Source organism: Tamandua tetradactyla (assembly GCF_023851605.1).
Source record: "Tamandua tetradactyla isolate mTamTet1 chromosome 1 unlocalized genomic scaffold, mTamTet1.pri SUPER_1_unloc_1, whole genome shotgun sequence".
In the NCBI taxonomy this organism is placed as follows: domain Eukaryota; kingdom Metazoa; phylum Chordata; class Mammalia; order Pilosa; family Myrmecophagidae; genus Tamandua; species Tamandua tetradactyla.
Genome location: NW_027518237.1, coordinates 1,067,137 through 1,084,696, shown reverse-complemented (window position 1 = coordinate 1,084,696; position 17,560 = coordinate 1,067,137). Strand labels below are relative to the sequence as shown.

Here is a 17,560-nt window from a genome sequence, read left to right as displayed (position 1 = left end):
TGTTTGTTCAAAGTGCACAATTGTATATATTGCTTAGGGCTTGATAGTCTACATGATTTGTTGTTGTTCATAATTTTGGGATATTATTAAGGCAAAGTGATTTTTTTTCTTTTTATTAATTAACAGAAAAAAAGAAATTAACCCAACATTTAGAAATCATACCATTCTACATAGACAATCAGTAATTCTTAACATCATCACATAGATGCATGATCATCATTTCTTAGTACATTTGCATCGGTTTAGAAGAACTAGCAACACAACAGAAAAAGATATAGAATGTTAATATAGAGAAAAAAATAAAAGTAATAATAATAGTAAAAAAAAAAGACAAACAAACAACCAGACCGACAAAAACAAAACAAAAAAACCAAAAATACAAAAAAAAACAAAGAAAAACAAAAACCTATAGCTCAGATGCAGCTTCATTCAGTGTTTTAACATGATTACTTTACAATTAGGTATTATTGTGCTGTCCATTTTTGAGTCTTTGTATCTAGTCCTGTTGCACAGTCTGTATCCCTTCAGCTCCAATTACCCATTATCTTACCCTGTTTCTAACTCCTGCTGGACTCTGTGACCAATGACATATTCCAAGTTTATTCTCGAATGTCGGTTCACATCAGTGGGACCATACAGTATTTGTCCTTTAGTTTTTGGCTAGACTCACTCAGCATAATATTCTCTAGGTCCATCCATGTTATTACATGCTTCATAAGTTTATCCTGTCTTAAAGCTGCATAATATTCCATTGTATGTATATACCACAGTTTGTTTAGCCATTCTTCTGTTGTTGGACATTTTGGCTGTTTCCATCTCTTTGCAATTGTAAATAACACTGCTATAAACATTGGTGTGCAAATGTCCGTTTGTGTCTTTGCCCTTAAGTCCTTTGAGTAGATACCCAGCAATGGTATTGCTGGGTCGTATGGCAATTCTATATTCAGCTTTTTGAGGAACCACCAAACTGACTTCCACAGTGGTTGCACCATTTGACACTCCCACCAACAGTGGATAAGTGTGCCTCTTTCTCTGCATCCTCTCCAGCACTTGTCATTTTCTGTTTTGTTGATAATGGCCATTCTGGTGGGTGTGAGATGATATCTCATTGTGGTTTTGATTTGCATTTCTCTAATGGCCAGGGACATTGAGCATCTCTTCATGTGCCTTTTGGCCATTTGTATTTCCTCTTCTGAGAGGTGTCTGTTCAAGTCTTTTTCCCATTTTGTAATTGGGTTGGCTGTCTTTTTGTTGTTGAGTTGAACAATCTCTTTATAAATTCTGGATACTAGACCTTTATGATATGTCATTTCCAAATATTTTCTCCCATTGTGTAGGCTGTCTTTCTACTTTCTTGATGAAGCTCTTTGATGCACAAAAGTGTTTAATTTTGAGGAGTTCCCATTTATTTATTTCCTTCTTCAGTGTTCTTGCTTTAGGTTTAAGGTCCATAAAACCGCCTCCAATTGCAAGTTTCATAAGATATCTCCCAACATTTTCCTCTAACTGTTTTATGGTCTTAGACCTAATGTTTAGATCTTTGATCCATTTTGAGTTAACTTTTGTATAGGGTGTGAGATATGGGTCTTCTTTCATTCTTTTGCATATGGATATCCAGTTCTCTAGGCACCATTTATTGAAGAGACTGTTCTGTCCCAGGTGAGTTGGCTTGACTGCCTTATCAAAGATCAAATGTCCATAGATGAGGTGGTCTATATCTGAGCACTCTATTCGATTCTGTTGGTTGAAGGAATATCATATATAGGCCATATGACCCATTTCCTGTAAATAACTCCTCTCTTTTGAGAAACAGTTTCAGCATGTTACTGGGCCTTAGTAAGGACTGTATGCTTAACATGGTCATCAAGTAACAATGAGACCTGAGGTGCCTATCATGATCTGGGTGTTGACTGACCTACCAAACCATAACACAAAGAGCAGCACTCCATCATAACATGGAAATGGTATATGTGAGATAAGGCTTGAAGAGATCCTAAAAGCACAAGCTAGTTATAGGAGGACATTTTCAAAGTGCCATGGTCCCTAATCCTGCCATATTAATTCTTTTTCCTATCACAGACTTCCTTACAATTGGTTGACTTAAAAAACTTAAAAAAACTTGAACCTGTTTTACAGATACATTATATGCCTGTACTGCTGAAAATTGGACATCTGTAGCACTGTAGTACCTTTCTGGGATGTCCCTGAAGGACAGGATTGAGTGGAAATCTTCTCTGTGATTGGGACATCAAACAGTGCACCTCACTTTCAGTTTTTCTGAAAAGAGAACTTGGAAGATGTGCTTGTATACTGACCCATGGGCTCTTTCTATAGGTTTGGCTGGATTGTCAGGAACTTGGAAGGAGAATCACTGGGGAATTGATGACAAAGACATGTGGGAAAGTGATATGAGGATAGAACTTTCTGGGTAAGAAGAAATATGAAGATGTTTGTGTCTCTTGTGAATGTTTACCAGAGGGGCAGAGGAAGGTTTTAGTAATCAGGTGGTTGAAATAAGCCATTATGTGGATACAAGTCATCTGTTTTTCTCCATCACTCCTGTCATTGTTCAAAGAGCTCATGAACAAAGTGGTCATGGTGTTGTGATGGAGGCTATGTGGGGGTTCAGATACATAGATTTCCCCTAACCAAGGAGAACCTGGCTACCACCACTGCTGTGTTCCCAATCTGCTTGCAGCAGAGACCCACACATAGTCCCTGATATAACACTATTTCCCTGAGGTGATAAGTCTACTACCTGGTGGCAGGTTGATTATATTGGACCACTTCCCTCATGAAAAGGACAGCAATTTGTTCTAACTGGAATAGATGCATACTCTGGATATGGGACCACCTTCCCTGCATCAAATATTTTTGCCAAAACCACCATCTGTCAACTTATGGAATGCCTTATCTATTGTCATGTTATTCCATACAGCATTACTTATGAGCAGTGCACCCACCTCACAGTAAATAAACTACAAGAATGGACATATGCTTATGGAAATCTCTGCTCATATGTTTCCACCATCTAGAGGCATGATAGAATGGAAGGATGGTCTTCAAAGATTCAATTATAGCACTAACTATGTGCAAAAACCTTGCATATCTGGGGCAATGTTCTCTATAAGGCTGGGTATGCTCTGAATCAGCATTCAATACATTTTGTTTTTCCTCCATAGCAAGGATTCACAGGTCCAGGAATCAGTGGGTGGAAATGAGAGTGGCACCACTCACTATCACCCATAGTGGGCCACTAGAAAAATTTTTATTCCTTTCCCTCCAACATCCAGCTTTGTAGCTCTCCAATTCTAGTTCCAAAAGGAGGAGAGTTACTACAAGGAGACACAAAAATGATTCCATTGAACTTGATGTTAAGACTGCCACCTAGACTCCTTTTGGGTTTCTCATCCCTCTGATTTCAGAGACAAGGAAGGGTATTACTGTATTGTCTGGGGTGATTGATCTTATTCTGAGGAAATAGGACTCAAGTACACAATGGAGGTAAATACACATTTTCCTTGGATCAGGCAATCCATTAGGTTACTTCTTTCATTATTACCATGCCCTGTGATGAAAGTCAATGGAAAAATGCAAGAACCCAATCCAGGAATACCAATGGCTCAGAAACTTCAGGAATGAAAGTTTAGGTCACCACACCAGGTAAAGAATCATGATCAACTGAAGTGATTGCTGAGGGTAAAGGAAGCATGGAGTTTGTAGTGGAAGAAGTTAGTTATAGATATGAACCTCATCTATTGGTGTGACTAGTTACAGAAATGAGGACTGTAATGGTATGAATATTTCTTCCTTGCTTCATTGTATGTTTGTATTTGTACATAAGTCAAATATCTTTGTTTTCTTCTCTACTTTATCTCCTTGTCATATGACACAAATTACATTGTTCTTGTTGTAGTATTGAGGTTCTAGGAGTGAATATTAGCCAAGAACTTGTGCCCATTTCTGGAATGATTTATTTTCTTTCTGTACATGAGAGTTAGAATTGTTAGGTGAAGAATATGTCTATTATTGTGTTCTATTCAGAACTTAAATATGGTTTAAGGTGATGTGTGATGTGTATAGCTGCCAAGTTAACCAATGCTGGATGGTTATGCTAAGTTCATGTGTCAATTTTATTAGGTGTTGGAGCAAAGTTGTCTGGTCAAACAAGTACTGAACTTTCCCTTACTGCAAGGACATTTTATGGCTGGTTAAAAAGCCAGAAGGCTGGCTTATTGAATCATCAGTCACTTGTTTACATCTATGGCTGATGGCATCTATGGCTGAATGATGTAGTATTTTCCACAAAGAGAGAGTCCAATCAGCTAGAATTAGCCTAATCATTTGAGGATATTTTATGAAGTGGTGTCTACAGTATAGATAGAGAAGATAATTTTCACCTCTCCTTCACCTGGCCAGCCTCTTCTTGGGAGTTCATGGAGGAATTTCATTGGAGTTATCAGTTCACTGCCTGCCTAGGGAGTTTGGATTTTGGCATCCCTACCTGAGGTACTTCTATAAAATCACATATTTATAGATATCTCATGTTGGATCTGTTTCCATAGGGAACCCAGGATAATATACTTCTGTTACTAAATTTATATGCATAAAATGTCATTTATATATTTAGAGATTGTATAAAATTCCTAAAGACCTAACAATGTTCTCTCTGTCCATGCTATATCCTGATACTGATCTGCATGATGTTAAACAACAGTATGATGTTGTTAGTCATGGTTTTATTTATTCTTAGAAAAAAAGTTTACATATTATTTACAGAAACAAGTAAATTGATTTGTTAGTTACACTACATTGTTTCTAATGCTTCTCTAAAAGTATAGTGGTCAGCTATAAGTCAAAACTTCATGTTTATCATAAAGGGACTTTAAAAGAAAAGCAAAGTAAGTGTATGCATCATGTTCCTCATTTTACTTAACAAAACCCTTACAAATGGGTTATGAGAGAGGAAAAACTTCTGTGATATTTTGTTGTTGATGACCCCAATATAAGCCAACTCTCAAATTTTTAAATTTCTGAAATAGGTTCATTTAAAAACACTAACGATAAAATTATGGCCTAGAATGTAATTGCATACTGCAAACACATTTATTCCTGAGCTTTAATTGTTATTTCTAAGTCCTGAGATGGTTTGGTATTTGTGTATTACCTAGTAGTTCCCTGGACCTTTGGGTAGCTGTGTGGCACCTGAGACACAGAGTTTGAATACTCTAGCACTGAAATTCAACACTCCAACATACAGCAACTGTGAAAGAAGGTGAAAAGGAGATGTGATTTTAATTAGTGATGTGAATGAAGCTTATCAGATTAGGACTAAAGTACACCAGAATGAAAGGTAAAGGATTATATTGAGAATATATTAAAACTTAAAGTTTTGTGTGAGACCAAAGAAGAGGTATATATTTTGACCAAGATTTTAACTTACATGAGCATGTAGTCTAATTTAACCTGTCTTGCCAGTTTATCTAAACAACATAATTCAGCTTTCTTTGACATAGGGTCTAGAATAAGACATGAGCTCTTGATATACTGTATCCATTATTGTGATAACTGAGACATTTTGGGCAGAAAATGAAAAAAGTATTAGCAAGTTCTTGAGGGACTGGAGAAAAAGCATGGAATTATTAAATATTCCCACCTGGGGAATTCTGCCTATTCCCTTAAGCAATAGAGGTTCCAATTTAATAAGCCAAGCCCTCAATCTTGAGGCTTGCATTTATGAAACTTATTTATGTATTTGTGAAGCTAAGCTTATATTTACTTAGTGCCTAAGAGTCACCCCCACAGAATCTGTTTCGTGGCTCAGATATGGTATCTAGCAAGTAAATTCACTACCTTTCTCCCCAACATGGGACATTACTTGCAGTGGTGTAAGTCTCCCAGCAATGTGTACTCCCAGAAATGAGCCCTGGCATAATGGAATTGGTAATACTTTCTTGAACAAAATGGGGAAAGGAAATAAACTTTCAATGACTAAAAGACTTCAAATAGAGTTGAGAGACAATTCTCAGGGTTACTTTTATGCAAGAAACAAAGTAATTCAGCAAGATATTGCAAACTGTCACAGAATGCCAAGCCCCAACCACCAGGGTTACTGAAAACCCTAAAGAATGCAAAAGGCTCTATTTAAGACTTTCTAAATGTTGTATTCATTAAGTTTATTTTTTGAGACTTAAATCTCTGATTGTCCCTATACCAGATAAGCCCTGAAACTGAGGTACCATTCTCTCTAATAAGAGCATATAGTTTAATTCCTCTACCCCATAATATCAATGCCTCTTTTCAGCATTAAGAAGGTAGAAAGTTGATCTACAAGATAACCTTCAAGATTGTGATAATGATCAAATGAGAGAGAGAAGCTGTAGAGGAGAAGTAAAAATTTAACAAATTATTATGATTTCTTAATCCATATATAGATATATTTTGATTTCTAGTATATTGGAATAGCCAGAGGTAAGCACCTGAATTTACCGAATAAAGATGCAGCTAACTTGATCTTGTTTAATGTCTATATAACTACATTGCCTTTATCTTATAGTTGTAAAAACTTTGTGACTGGCACTTACTTGTACCTCTTTATCCTCTTTTACAACATTAGGGCTTTATGGTAACTAAACACTGTCCCTAAAGTTTATTAGTGAGCCAGCCCCAGAGCCAATCCACTGCAATTTAAAACTATTTTGTTAGACAGAGCTGTATCTAAGCATAATTGCCCCATCTGACACATGTGATTTAAACTTTAAACCACAAGTGACTGCTTTTCAGTTTGATAAAGCTGCTGGAATTCAATATATCAGACATGGGTTAGCTTTCAAAATGAGGATATGTTAGTTTGCAAATGTACAGTACTAAGACTATGAACATGCCCAAATTAAGGCATCTATAGTACAATATGTTCTCTGAAGAAAGGCCACTGTCATCTGTGGTTCCTCTGTCAGGTAAGAAGGCACATGACCAGTGTCTGCTGATCCTTCACTTCTGGGTTTCATTGCTTTCAGCTTATCATTCAAGTAGCCTCCTCTCTCAGCTTCTGTGGGCTATTTCTTAGCATTCCTAGGATTTTTCTCTAGAAGAATCTCCTGGGGATTTTTCTGCCAGCTCTTTATAAAGTTCTCCAGATGTTTCTCTCTGAGCTATCTGAACTTTTTTTCTTTTATCTACTCACAAAGACACCAATAAAAGGATTAAGTCCCACTGTGGTGGTTTGAAACTGTTAGTCACCCGAGAAAAACCACGCCCTTTCAATCCAATATTGTGAATAAGACCTATGGTGAGTAGAACCATTTCCTTAGGTTATTTCTATGGGGATGTGACCCTGCTCATTTACCGCCCATTCAGTTTTACTTTACTGGAATCCTTTAAGAGATCTCACACACTGAGAGAAAGCTAGGACAGAAAATGCCCCAAGCAGAAGCAAGACAGATCCTCAGGAGCTGACAGAGCTATTTGATACCAGAAGCCAGGAGAGGACTGAAGACATGGCCATGCATCTTCTCATGTTGCAGAGGAACCCCAGTGCCAGCTGCCTTTATTCTGAGCTGATATCATCTTTTTTACTCCTTATTTTGGGTGTTTTCATGGTCTTAGAATTGTAACTTGTGACAATAAATCCCTTTGTAAAAGACAACCCATTTCTGGTATATTGCACTCTAGCAGCTTTAGTAAACTGTAACATCCACCTTGGAAGGGTTGGGTCACAACTTATTTGAAATAACCTGGCATAAAGTTCCCACACACAGTATGTCTGTACCTATAAGAATGGATAAAAAGACCATTGCATTTTCTGGGGTACAACTTCAAACCAGCACACTGAACCATCTGGACCCAAAAAAGACATTTTATTTCCATATACAAAATACATTCATTTCACCACAATATCACAAAAGCCTTAAATAATTTCAGTAATGGTATTAAGCACAAAGACTAATAGAAATCAGTTACAACATGGACTGTGCTGGTAAATAATTATCCTCTGGCTATGGAAACTTAGAATAAGTTACCTGTTTCCAATACACATACATGTTCAAACACCTTCCATCATATTAAGACTGCCATTTTCTTACATATTTTCTGTGACTAAGCATGTAATCAGTCTGTTCTGGTTTAATAATTAGATCATCTCCAACCTTCACATCTCAATCCATTGTGCTTGCTGTCCTAAAATCTGCCCATCTTCTGACAGAGTTACTGTAGTTTTGGAAAGTGATTTTACGCCAACAGGCCATCTGATCTCCTTTGTGGTTAGTAATAAATTCTTTATTTTTCTGAAATGGTAGTGTCTCAAGCACTGATCATTTGAGTGCATTGAGCAGAGAATCCACCATTGTTGATAAGTACATTATGACTCAGAAACAGAAAATTTTGTAAATACCTCTTTCTTCTACACATCCTTAATTATCAACAAATAGAAATGGGCAATATTCCAAACATATAACCTTGAAAACACCCATAAAGGTAGCTTTCATGTAATAGAAAATATACTTGGTCTCAATTTAAGATAACTGGTTTCAATTTTTGGCCCTGAATCTGCCCAATTTCATGATCTTCAATAAAATAATTACATATGAAGTACCTTTCTTTTATCTAACAGATTGGTTTAATAATGCCAAATAATATGCATAAAGTCCTTAGCATATTCAAGGGTTCAATAAATATCTTTAGATATCACTATTGGTAGTATTATCCTAGGGAAAAATAAGCTTTCTGAAGATACCCAGATAAATGTGTATATTGCAGCCTCATTGTGCTGGATAGATATAGATGTTTCCTTTTCACACATGGGGGAAAGTGAAGCTTTCACTATTGGGAGAGCCAAGGGACATGTAATGTCAAAGTGGACAGAAAGTCTTAAGACATTAGAAGCTAAAAACTGGATGAGGTTCACATGCTATTGGCTCAGGTCCACAGCAATAGAACTAAGCACCTTCCCCTAGTCAAGCTGACAACTGAATCTACCACACATCCACCTCTTGTCAACTTGGCAACTATATGCATCACCATGAATTATGTCAAAGTGACACAAATTCTCTTCTGGCTGTGAACCTATGAATCTCAAAACAAACTATCTGGTGCCAATATGCAAAGGAGGAACAGTCACAGGATCCTTAGGGAGAAATTGGAAGGAAAACCTGCAGGGCAAACACCACTGGATTTCAAAGTTTGAAAGTCATTTATCCTTCAGCTTTAGAAAGTGGCAGTTCCACCCTTTCCAAAGGCCTATGCAGTGGCCTGCTTCTTTATGAATCGACCTCGGGGAACATTGGGGAGACCACCTTTTTCTCAGCTCCACTTTCCAGGCATCGGGGCCACTCCTGAGTTCTCTGCCATTTCTGGGGCACATACTCAACCCCTCCATGTGGTGGCAGCCAGGCTCTCCCCAGTCCCCCAAGTAGTGTGTTGTACCTTCTCCAAGGCCTGAGGTTGCACGACTCTTCCACTGCAACAAGATGGGAGACTCATCCTTGCCCTTCAGGGTAAACTCACCCTCTCCATGTATATGGGTGGGTCCAGTCTCCTGGCCAATGTTTCTTGGCTTTCAAACCCGAGCTTACATGGTTCTCACTCTGCAAATTCCAATTTGTCCCTTTTGTGGCCCCCTTTGTCCAGATTGGCAGTGGTTCTGTTTACACCAACAGTTTCTTCAAGCACTCCAGGACTTGTCCATCATTCTCTTACTATTCCTCCAAAATCACCCCCTTAGCCATCCAAAAAAACCATTCCAACATATCTGGTATTGCAAACTGCAGCAGCACCCCACTCTCCAGTACCAAATTCTGTTCTAGTTCGCTAGCTGCCAGAATGCAACATACCAGAGATGGATTAGCTTTCAATAAAAGGGAATTTATTTCATTAGTTCTTCAGAGGAAAGGCAGCTAACTTTCCACTGAGGTTCTTTCTTATGTGGAAAGGCACAGGGTGATCTCTGCTGGCCTCTCCAGGCCTCTGCGTTCCAACAACTTTCCCTTGGGTGATTTCTTTCTACATCTTAAAGGCCTGGGCTGAGCTGCGAGGGCTAGGTGAGGTATACTGAGTTGCTTGGGCTGGGCTATGTTGAGTCTCTCACTTAAGCACCAGCCAATTAAATCAAATATAATTCACTGCAGCAGGCACACCTCCTAGCTGACTGTGGATGTAATCAACAACAGATGAGGTTCACATGCCATTGGCTCATGTCCACAGCAATAGAACTAAGCAACTTCACCTAGCCAAGTTGACAAGGGGTGGACTATCATGGTCAGGTTCATATGTCAACTTAGCCAATTGGTGGTACCTGTTTGTCTGGTTGGGCAAGTGCTGGCCTATCTGTTGAGATGAGGACATTTCATAGAATTAAATAATGATCATGTCAGCTTCACCCACAGCTGATTTGTAATCATTCAAAGAGAGTGTCTTCTGCAGTGAGTGATGCTTAATCTAATCACTGGGAGCCTTTGAAGGAGGATTCAGAAGAGATAGTCTCTCTTCCTGCTTCAGCTGGTGAGCCTCTCCTGTGGAGTTCATCCAGACCCTCCATTGGAATTGTTGGCTTCACAGCCTGCCCTGTGGATTTTGGACTCTGTGTTTCCTTGGTCATGTGAGACACTTTTGTATATTTTATATTTGGGAGTGTTCCCTGTTGATTCTGTTTCTCTACAGAAACCTAATACAGGCACATAACATTTATGATTGTTTGTTTTTTTTGGTGAATTGCCCCTTTTGTTAATACATAATGTTCTTCTTTGTCTCATAAATTTTTGTACTGAAAGTTTATCTTGTCTAATACTGTATAGATACCTTAGCTCTTTCTTGGTTACTGCCTGAATGGAATAACTTTTCCAGCCTTCCATCTACTTGTAACCTTTGGTCTAAGGTGAGTCTATTACAGATAGAATATGGACATATCATTCATTTATCCATTTCACCAATCTGTGCATCTTAATTGGAGAGTTTAATATATTAACACATAAGGTTCTTACTCTTTAGATAATACTTTAATTATTTTATCCTTTGGCTTTTATATGTCCTATTGCCTCTTTTTTGGTCCTCTAAGGGACCCTTACTGATAATCTTCATGTCTCATTCTCGTCCAATTCTCTCTCCCTTGTCTTTTCTATTCAACTGGCATAAATGTTCTTTAATATTTGTTGCAGGCCAAGAATCTTGCTAATGAATTCTCCCAGCTTCTGTTTTTTAATGAATATTTTAAAACTCTCCCTCATTTTTGAAGAGTTTTGCCAGTTGAAGAATTATTTGGTGACATATTTTCTCTTTCAGTAGTTTAAATATATCATTCCAGTACCATCTCACCTCCATGCTTTCTGAAAAGAAATTGGCACTTAATTTTTTTCCTATGTTTTTACTGAGATAGCTGCACAAACCATAAAGCCCATTCAAAGTATAAAATAGATGGTTCACAGTATCATCACACAGATGTGTATTCACCAGCAGGATCATATTTAATACATTTGCATTACTCCAGAAAATGAAATTAAAAGGAAAAAGAAAATCCCAAACATCTCATACATATTATCCCTCCATCTTACTGACCACTAATATTGCAAGCTATACAATTTTAAGACTTAGAATTGAGGTAGGCTAACTAAGACAGTGTTGTATTGACAGATTATAGTAAGAGAGTCAGTGGAACAACAGAAAACATCCTGAAGTAGATTCATACACACAGACAACTATTTCTTTGCCATATACTTATCAATCATCAGAGATCAGAACTACTGGATTTCAGTTCTAAAACTTCTGGTACTTTCTTCTGGTTATTCTAAAACATTATACTCTATAAAGAAATGTCTATATAATGAGTCAGTAATTACAGTCATTTACAGAATTCTAACTTCTCAGTTATACCTCTTTCTTCTCATTTATTTTCATCCTTCAGGGCTACCTGGAAAAAGGCCATTTTAATTTTTTCATGCTGGAAAGGGGTACTGGATTTCTGGGATAGATGAATTAATCTGGTTATTTTCCTGGAGTGACTGGTACTTATGGGTTTCAGGACTTATCTTGCCTATGATCAATCTGGAGGATTTAATTTTCTGAGAAAATGAACTTACTAAGCAAACCTTTACATAGACTTAGATAGAGCATAAGGTCATTCCCTAGACTTTTCAGGAATAGTGTTGTTTGTGCTATGGCATATTCTGGTAGCATGAAATATCTGGCTACAACTTGCATAAGATAGCCTCCAGAATGACTTCTCAACAAAACATGAAAGATTTAGCCACTGAAACTTTATTTTAATTCATTTCTTTCTCCACTTTTAGTAACTCTCAACTCATGTGGACAAGGCAAGGATCATCCCTGGCTATCATGTCCACAGTGCTACAGAGGCTTGTACCACTGGAAGTCATGTCTCATGGATGGGGGACAGTAGTGGGTTCATTTACAGAGTTGTTGGCATTTAATTTAATTCCAATTCTGTTGTATATAATGAATTGCTTTTCTCTTAATGCTTTCAAAATCTTCTATCTTTTGAAGTTGACATTCTGATTAGTGTGTGTCTCAGAGTGGGTTTAGTAAGGTTTATTCTGTTTGGATTCCAATGCATTTGTATCTTTATGTCTTTGATAAGACTTGGGAATAATTTTTACCGTTATTTCCTTGAAAATACTTTCTGCCACTTTTACCTTCTCTTTTCCTTTTGGGAAGCCCATTTCATGTATGTTTGTGAGTTACATGTTATCATTCAATTCCCAGAGATGCTGCTCAAATTTTTCCATTTTTACCTCTATGTACACTTTTCTCATTTTTATTTCAGATGTCCTGCCTTATACAACTAATTTTTACTAGTTCTTTCTTCTTACTAATTCTTTCAAAACTTCTGCTGTTTGCCTCTAACATGTTTAATCTCATCTATTTTGCCTTTCTGTTAGTTTTATTCCAGGCTTTCAACTTCTTCTTATATGTTCACTCAGTGTCTTAATATTCTTTAATATACATTTTCCTTCATCTCTGAATTGGTTTAGATTTGCTTGAATATCTGTGAGTGGTTGTTTCAGTTTTTACATCTCTTTAATTTATTCCTTTGCCTGGCCATATTCTTGTTTATTAGTATGGCTTGTACTTTTGTTCTTGTTATTTGGACCATTAAGTTATTGAGATTCTGAAGACTGGTTTCCCTCTCATCTAAGATTTTGTTGTTGATAGGGTTCTGTTACAGCTCTTATATGGCACTGTGTTTGTATTTCCCAGTCAAAGCAGGGCCAAGGTCACATGCAGGGGGTACAGAAGAATTCCAAAGGGACTTGGAGAGAGGACCAGGAAAACAACTTCCCAAGAAGGCACATTCCAAGCCTTCACAGATGGCACAATTTGGAAACAACAAAGGCAAGATATTTTAGCACTCAGTCTGCTCTATTTCTATGGCAGTTAGAAATAATGGCATTTCAGGAATCTGCCTGGGTAGGGCCAAAGAGAGACCTAGAAATCCAATTTTGCAGATCAGCTCCTGGGCCAGGTTTTGCTGCATCCACCTGTATTCTTGGCAGAGGGAGAACTTCCCCAATTATTTCAGTCTGCTATAGCTCACTAGACAGGAAGTAGGCCTATCAGAAGCTTTTTGTCTTGGGGCTTGGGGTGGCCACCATGAGACATAGCCAATTGAGTCATTCATGGCAGCTTCTCTATTTGAGTAAACAATGGTACTCCAGGTGCCACGGGTTCCTGTGTGGAATGGGCAAGGCTGTGGGATCAAGACATCCAATTTTGTTGAGCAACAAATGTATCAGAACTGTGCCATGTCACCCTGTTCCCAATGTTGCAAGGGACTTCACAAATTCCATTCCACAGCATTCTGACATAGAGGAACTGGGCTGACCAGAAACCACTAGACTCAAGGGTGGGGAGTAAGTGCAAATAGGCACAGCCAAGTGAGTTTCTCACTATAGTTTCTCCATCACAATTTCTCTTTTTCTTCCTCCAGCATGGTACTCCACTGATCTTTTGAGCCCAGAATGGCAGCTTAGGACAGTTTTTAGGTGTCTTCTAGGTGTTTTTACGAATGGAAACTCTGCACTTCTTATTCCACCATCTTCCATTTTAGAGATTTTTATTGCAAGCTTATAGGACCACCATTATTCAATCTAATTTCAGCTTATAGGATTCTGTAGACTTGTCTCTGTCTGAAAACTGGTTGATATACCTGTACTTATATGAACTTCCCCATGTCAGCAAGTTTGACCTGGTGAATCCCATGACAACATTTAAGGTGAGACCTGACTCCTGGATACATGACTAAGTAAAGATTTGCCTGAAGGAGCTGTTGATATTTGAACAGTGGAATCTAGGATATGGTGTAACACAGTTGTAGAAAAATTACCCCTGCCAAAGATCTGATTCTTGGCACTCCATTCTGAGCACTGTCTTCCAATCTCTTTATTGCTGTGTTTGCAGCTTTATCTTTTTACATGCCTCAAATTTTCCTTCTTCCTGCAAAAAGACATAATTTTATGACTTTTCATATGATGTAAATTCAATCAAGGAATGTCTTATGATTGGTATGGGAGGAGAATGCAGCAAATGGAAAAGTAAGATCAAGAATATCCATTCAAGATCATTTGAAAAATATTTAGGGTTTCTCAGCATCCTTAAAATACAAAAAAAATTCTATGTTAATTACAAAAATTGCATAAACAAAGAAGTTAATACAAAATATGCAATGTGACAGTCAGCATATATGAATATTCTCTTTCATTATGCTCTATACTGTCTCAATGGAGGGGGGAGATTTGTGAATGATTAAGGAAAAATGGCAAAATTAGGAACTAGTGAGATGTTTTATATTTGATGGCTGATCCTAGACTATTTATTTCTTATAAGTTCTAATTGAACTTTATGAATCTTCATGCTTCCTAAAGACAATGTATCTTTTGTGAGAAAATAGAGTTATATGGATTATCAGGAATTTTTAGTGTCATATTATTGGGTGTGGATGATGGCATAGATGCTTTCAGGATATAGCCCCATAAATTTCATTTTCATTATATGAGAAAACAATTTTTCCATGTGTATGGAAAAGTTCATCCAGTTATCAAGTTCACATCACTAGGGTTGGAGTAGGTGGATTTCATGTCCTTTGGATGGGATGAACTGAGGAGAGGACAGCATCAGTCTGGGGTTTGCTGTTGAAATTTAGGCCTGTGTCTGTTCAGGAGGAAGCCATGGGAAGACTTGAGTTAGCATCATATGTGCTTGCCAATGTGTCAAGCACACAAGAGAATGTCTCAGGAACAATTCCAATTTGAAAAGCATGAGCTGAAATGGACAAGGAAACCTTTTCCCACTCTAGGGACAATTGGTAAAATTCAAAAATGAGCTGTGGATTGGATCTTTTCATTTTCTGATTTGGGTTTGTGTGGCTAATAGGAGAGTGTTCCTATTTTGAGGAAACATGCACTAGTGTATTTTGTGTTAAGGGGTAAATGTGATGAAGGTATAACCATTGGGATTTTGAACAGACCAGGCATTCTTTACATTGTTATTCCAATTTTATATATAAAATCTATACATTCAATAATTATTTCAAAATCTGTTTAGTTACCTAATCAATACCATGCCATTAAGGGAGAACAAGTTTAAATCCCATTGTAGAGACTAAATGTGATAAATCCACATCAGTCAAATTTGTGATACTAAGTCTGAATTTAGTTAAGGGGGGAGTGAGTGAATATTACATGAATGACCACTTTGTATTCAGTGTTATAAATGATATTGTGATACTATGGAAACAGTATTATATATGGATTCAATTTTTGCACATGCGCTCCTTCACCTGGGAACTCTGAAAACTGATTGTCCTTTAGGCAAGGCTGAATGCTAAGGAGAAAGGCACTTATTTGTCTCTATTTAAAATAATGAGTAAAGGCTTTCCCACATAGATGACATTCCTAAGATTTCATTACAGTGTGACTTCTCTTATGTCTTCTTAAGGTTAGTATAATGGGCAAAGACTTTCTGACATAAATGACATTCATAGGGTTTCTCTCCAGTATGAGTGTTCTCATGTTCTCTAAGGTTAAAATATTGGCTGAAGGCTTTCCCACACAGATGACATTCTTATGGTTTCTCTCCAGTGTGAGTTCTCTCATGTTGTTTCAGGCTAGAAGAATGAGTGAAGGCTTTATCACATAGATGACATTTATATGGTTTCTCTCCAGTGTGAATTCTCTCATGTACTCTAAGATCAGACCCAAGAGTAAAGACTTTCCCACATAGATGGCATTCATATGGTTTTTCTCCAGTGTGAGTTCTCTCATGTTTTCTAAAGTAAGAACAATGGGTGCAGACTTTCTGACATAAATGACATTCATAGAGTTTCTCTCCAGTGTGAATTCTCTTGTATTTTCTAAGGACAGAATAATGGGTGAAGACTTTACCACATAAATGACACTGATATGGTTTCTCTCTAGTGTGAATTCTCTCATATACTCTAAGAAGATAAACTGAATGCTTTCCCACATTGATGGCATTCATAGGGTTTCTGTCCAGTGCGAGTTCTATCATATTGTTTAAGGCTAGAAGATTGATTGAAGGCTTTCCCACATAGGTGACATTTATAGGGTTTTTCTCCAGTATGAGTCTTCTCATGTCGTTTAAGGATAGAATAACGGGTGAAGGCTTTCCCACATAGATGACATTCATATGGTTTCTCTCCAGTGTGAGTTCTATCATGGTGTTTAAGGCTAGAAGAATGAGCGAAGGCTTTCCCACATAGGTGGCATTTATAGGGTTTTTCTCCAGTATGAGTGTTCTCATGTTGTTTAAGGGTAGAATTACGGGTGAAGGCTTTCCCACATAGATGGCATTCATATGGTTTCTCTCCAGTGTGAGTTCTATCATGTTGTTTAAGGCTGGAAGAATGAGCAAAGGCTTTCCCACATAGATGACATTTATAGGGTTTTTCTCCAGTATGAGTGTTCTCATGTTGTTTAAGGATAGAATAATAGGTGAAGGCTTTCCCACATAGATGGCATTCATATGGTTTCTCTCCAGTGTGAGTTCTACTATGTTTTTTAAGGATAGAAGAATGAGTGAAGACTTTCCCACATAGATGACATTTACAGGGTTTTTCTCCAGTATGAGTCTTCTCATGTTGTTTAAGGATAGAATAAAGGGTGAAGGTTTTCCCACATAGATGGCATTCATATGTTTTTTCTCCAGTGTGAGTTCTCTCATATTTTCTCAACTCAGAATATTTAGTAAAGGTTTTTCCACATAGATGATATTCACAGGGTTCAACTCCAGTGTGAGTTCCATTGTAATGTGTATGGCCAGAGTTTCGAATGAAGGATTTCTCAATTAGATGACATGCATATGACTTACTTCCAGGGTGAAAATTCTGATGTTGATTAAAAGATGATAGATAATTAAGGGCTTTTCCAAATAGATTACTGAAGTAGGATTTCATTCCTTTGTGGGGTAATACATGTTGAAACACTCTGGAACTATGAGTACAATCTTCTGGCAATTTACTACATATAATACCATTCTTTTGAGTATGAGAATTCTGCTTCTAGGAAGTAGAGGAGAAAATGTAAGAGGTTTGTCCATA

The 17,560-nt window shown here is 37.5% G+C and overlaps 1 protein-coding gene across 1 annotated transcript; it reads right to left on the bottom strand.

The window, feature by feature from the left end:
- Positions 1 to 15,737: 15,737 nt before the first annotated feature.
- On the bottom strand, positions 15,738 to 17,521 carry LOC143672665 (uncharacterized). The gene is given in 2 exon segments (XM_077147236.1): positions 15,738 to 16,441; positions 16,443 to 17,521. Coding segments are annotated over 2 exon segments (1,491 nt in total). The 5' UTR covers positions 17,417 to 17,521; the 3' UTR covers positions 15,738 to 15,924.
- Between the last annotated feature and the right edge of the window lie 39 nt (positions 17,522 to 17,560).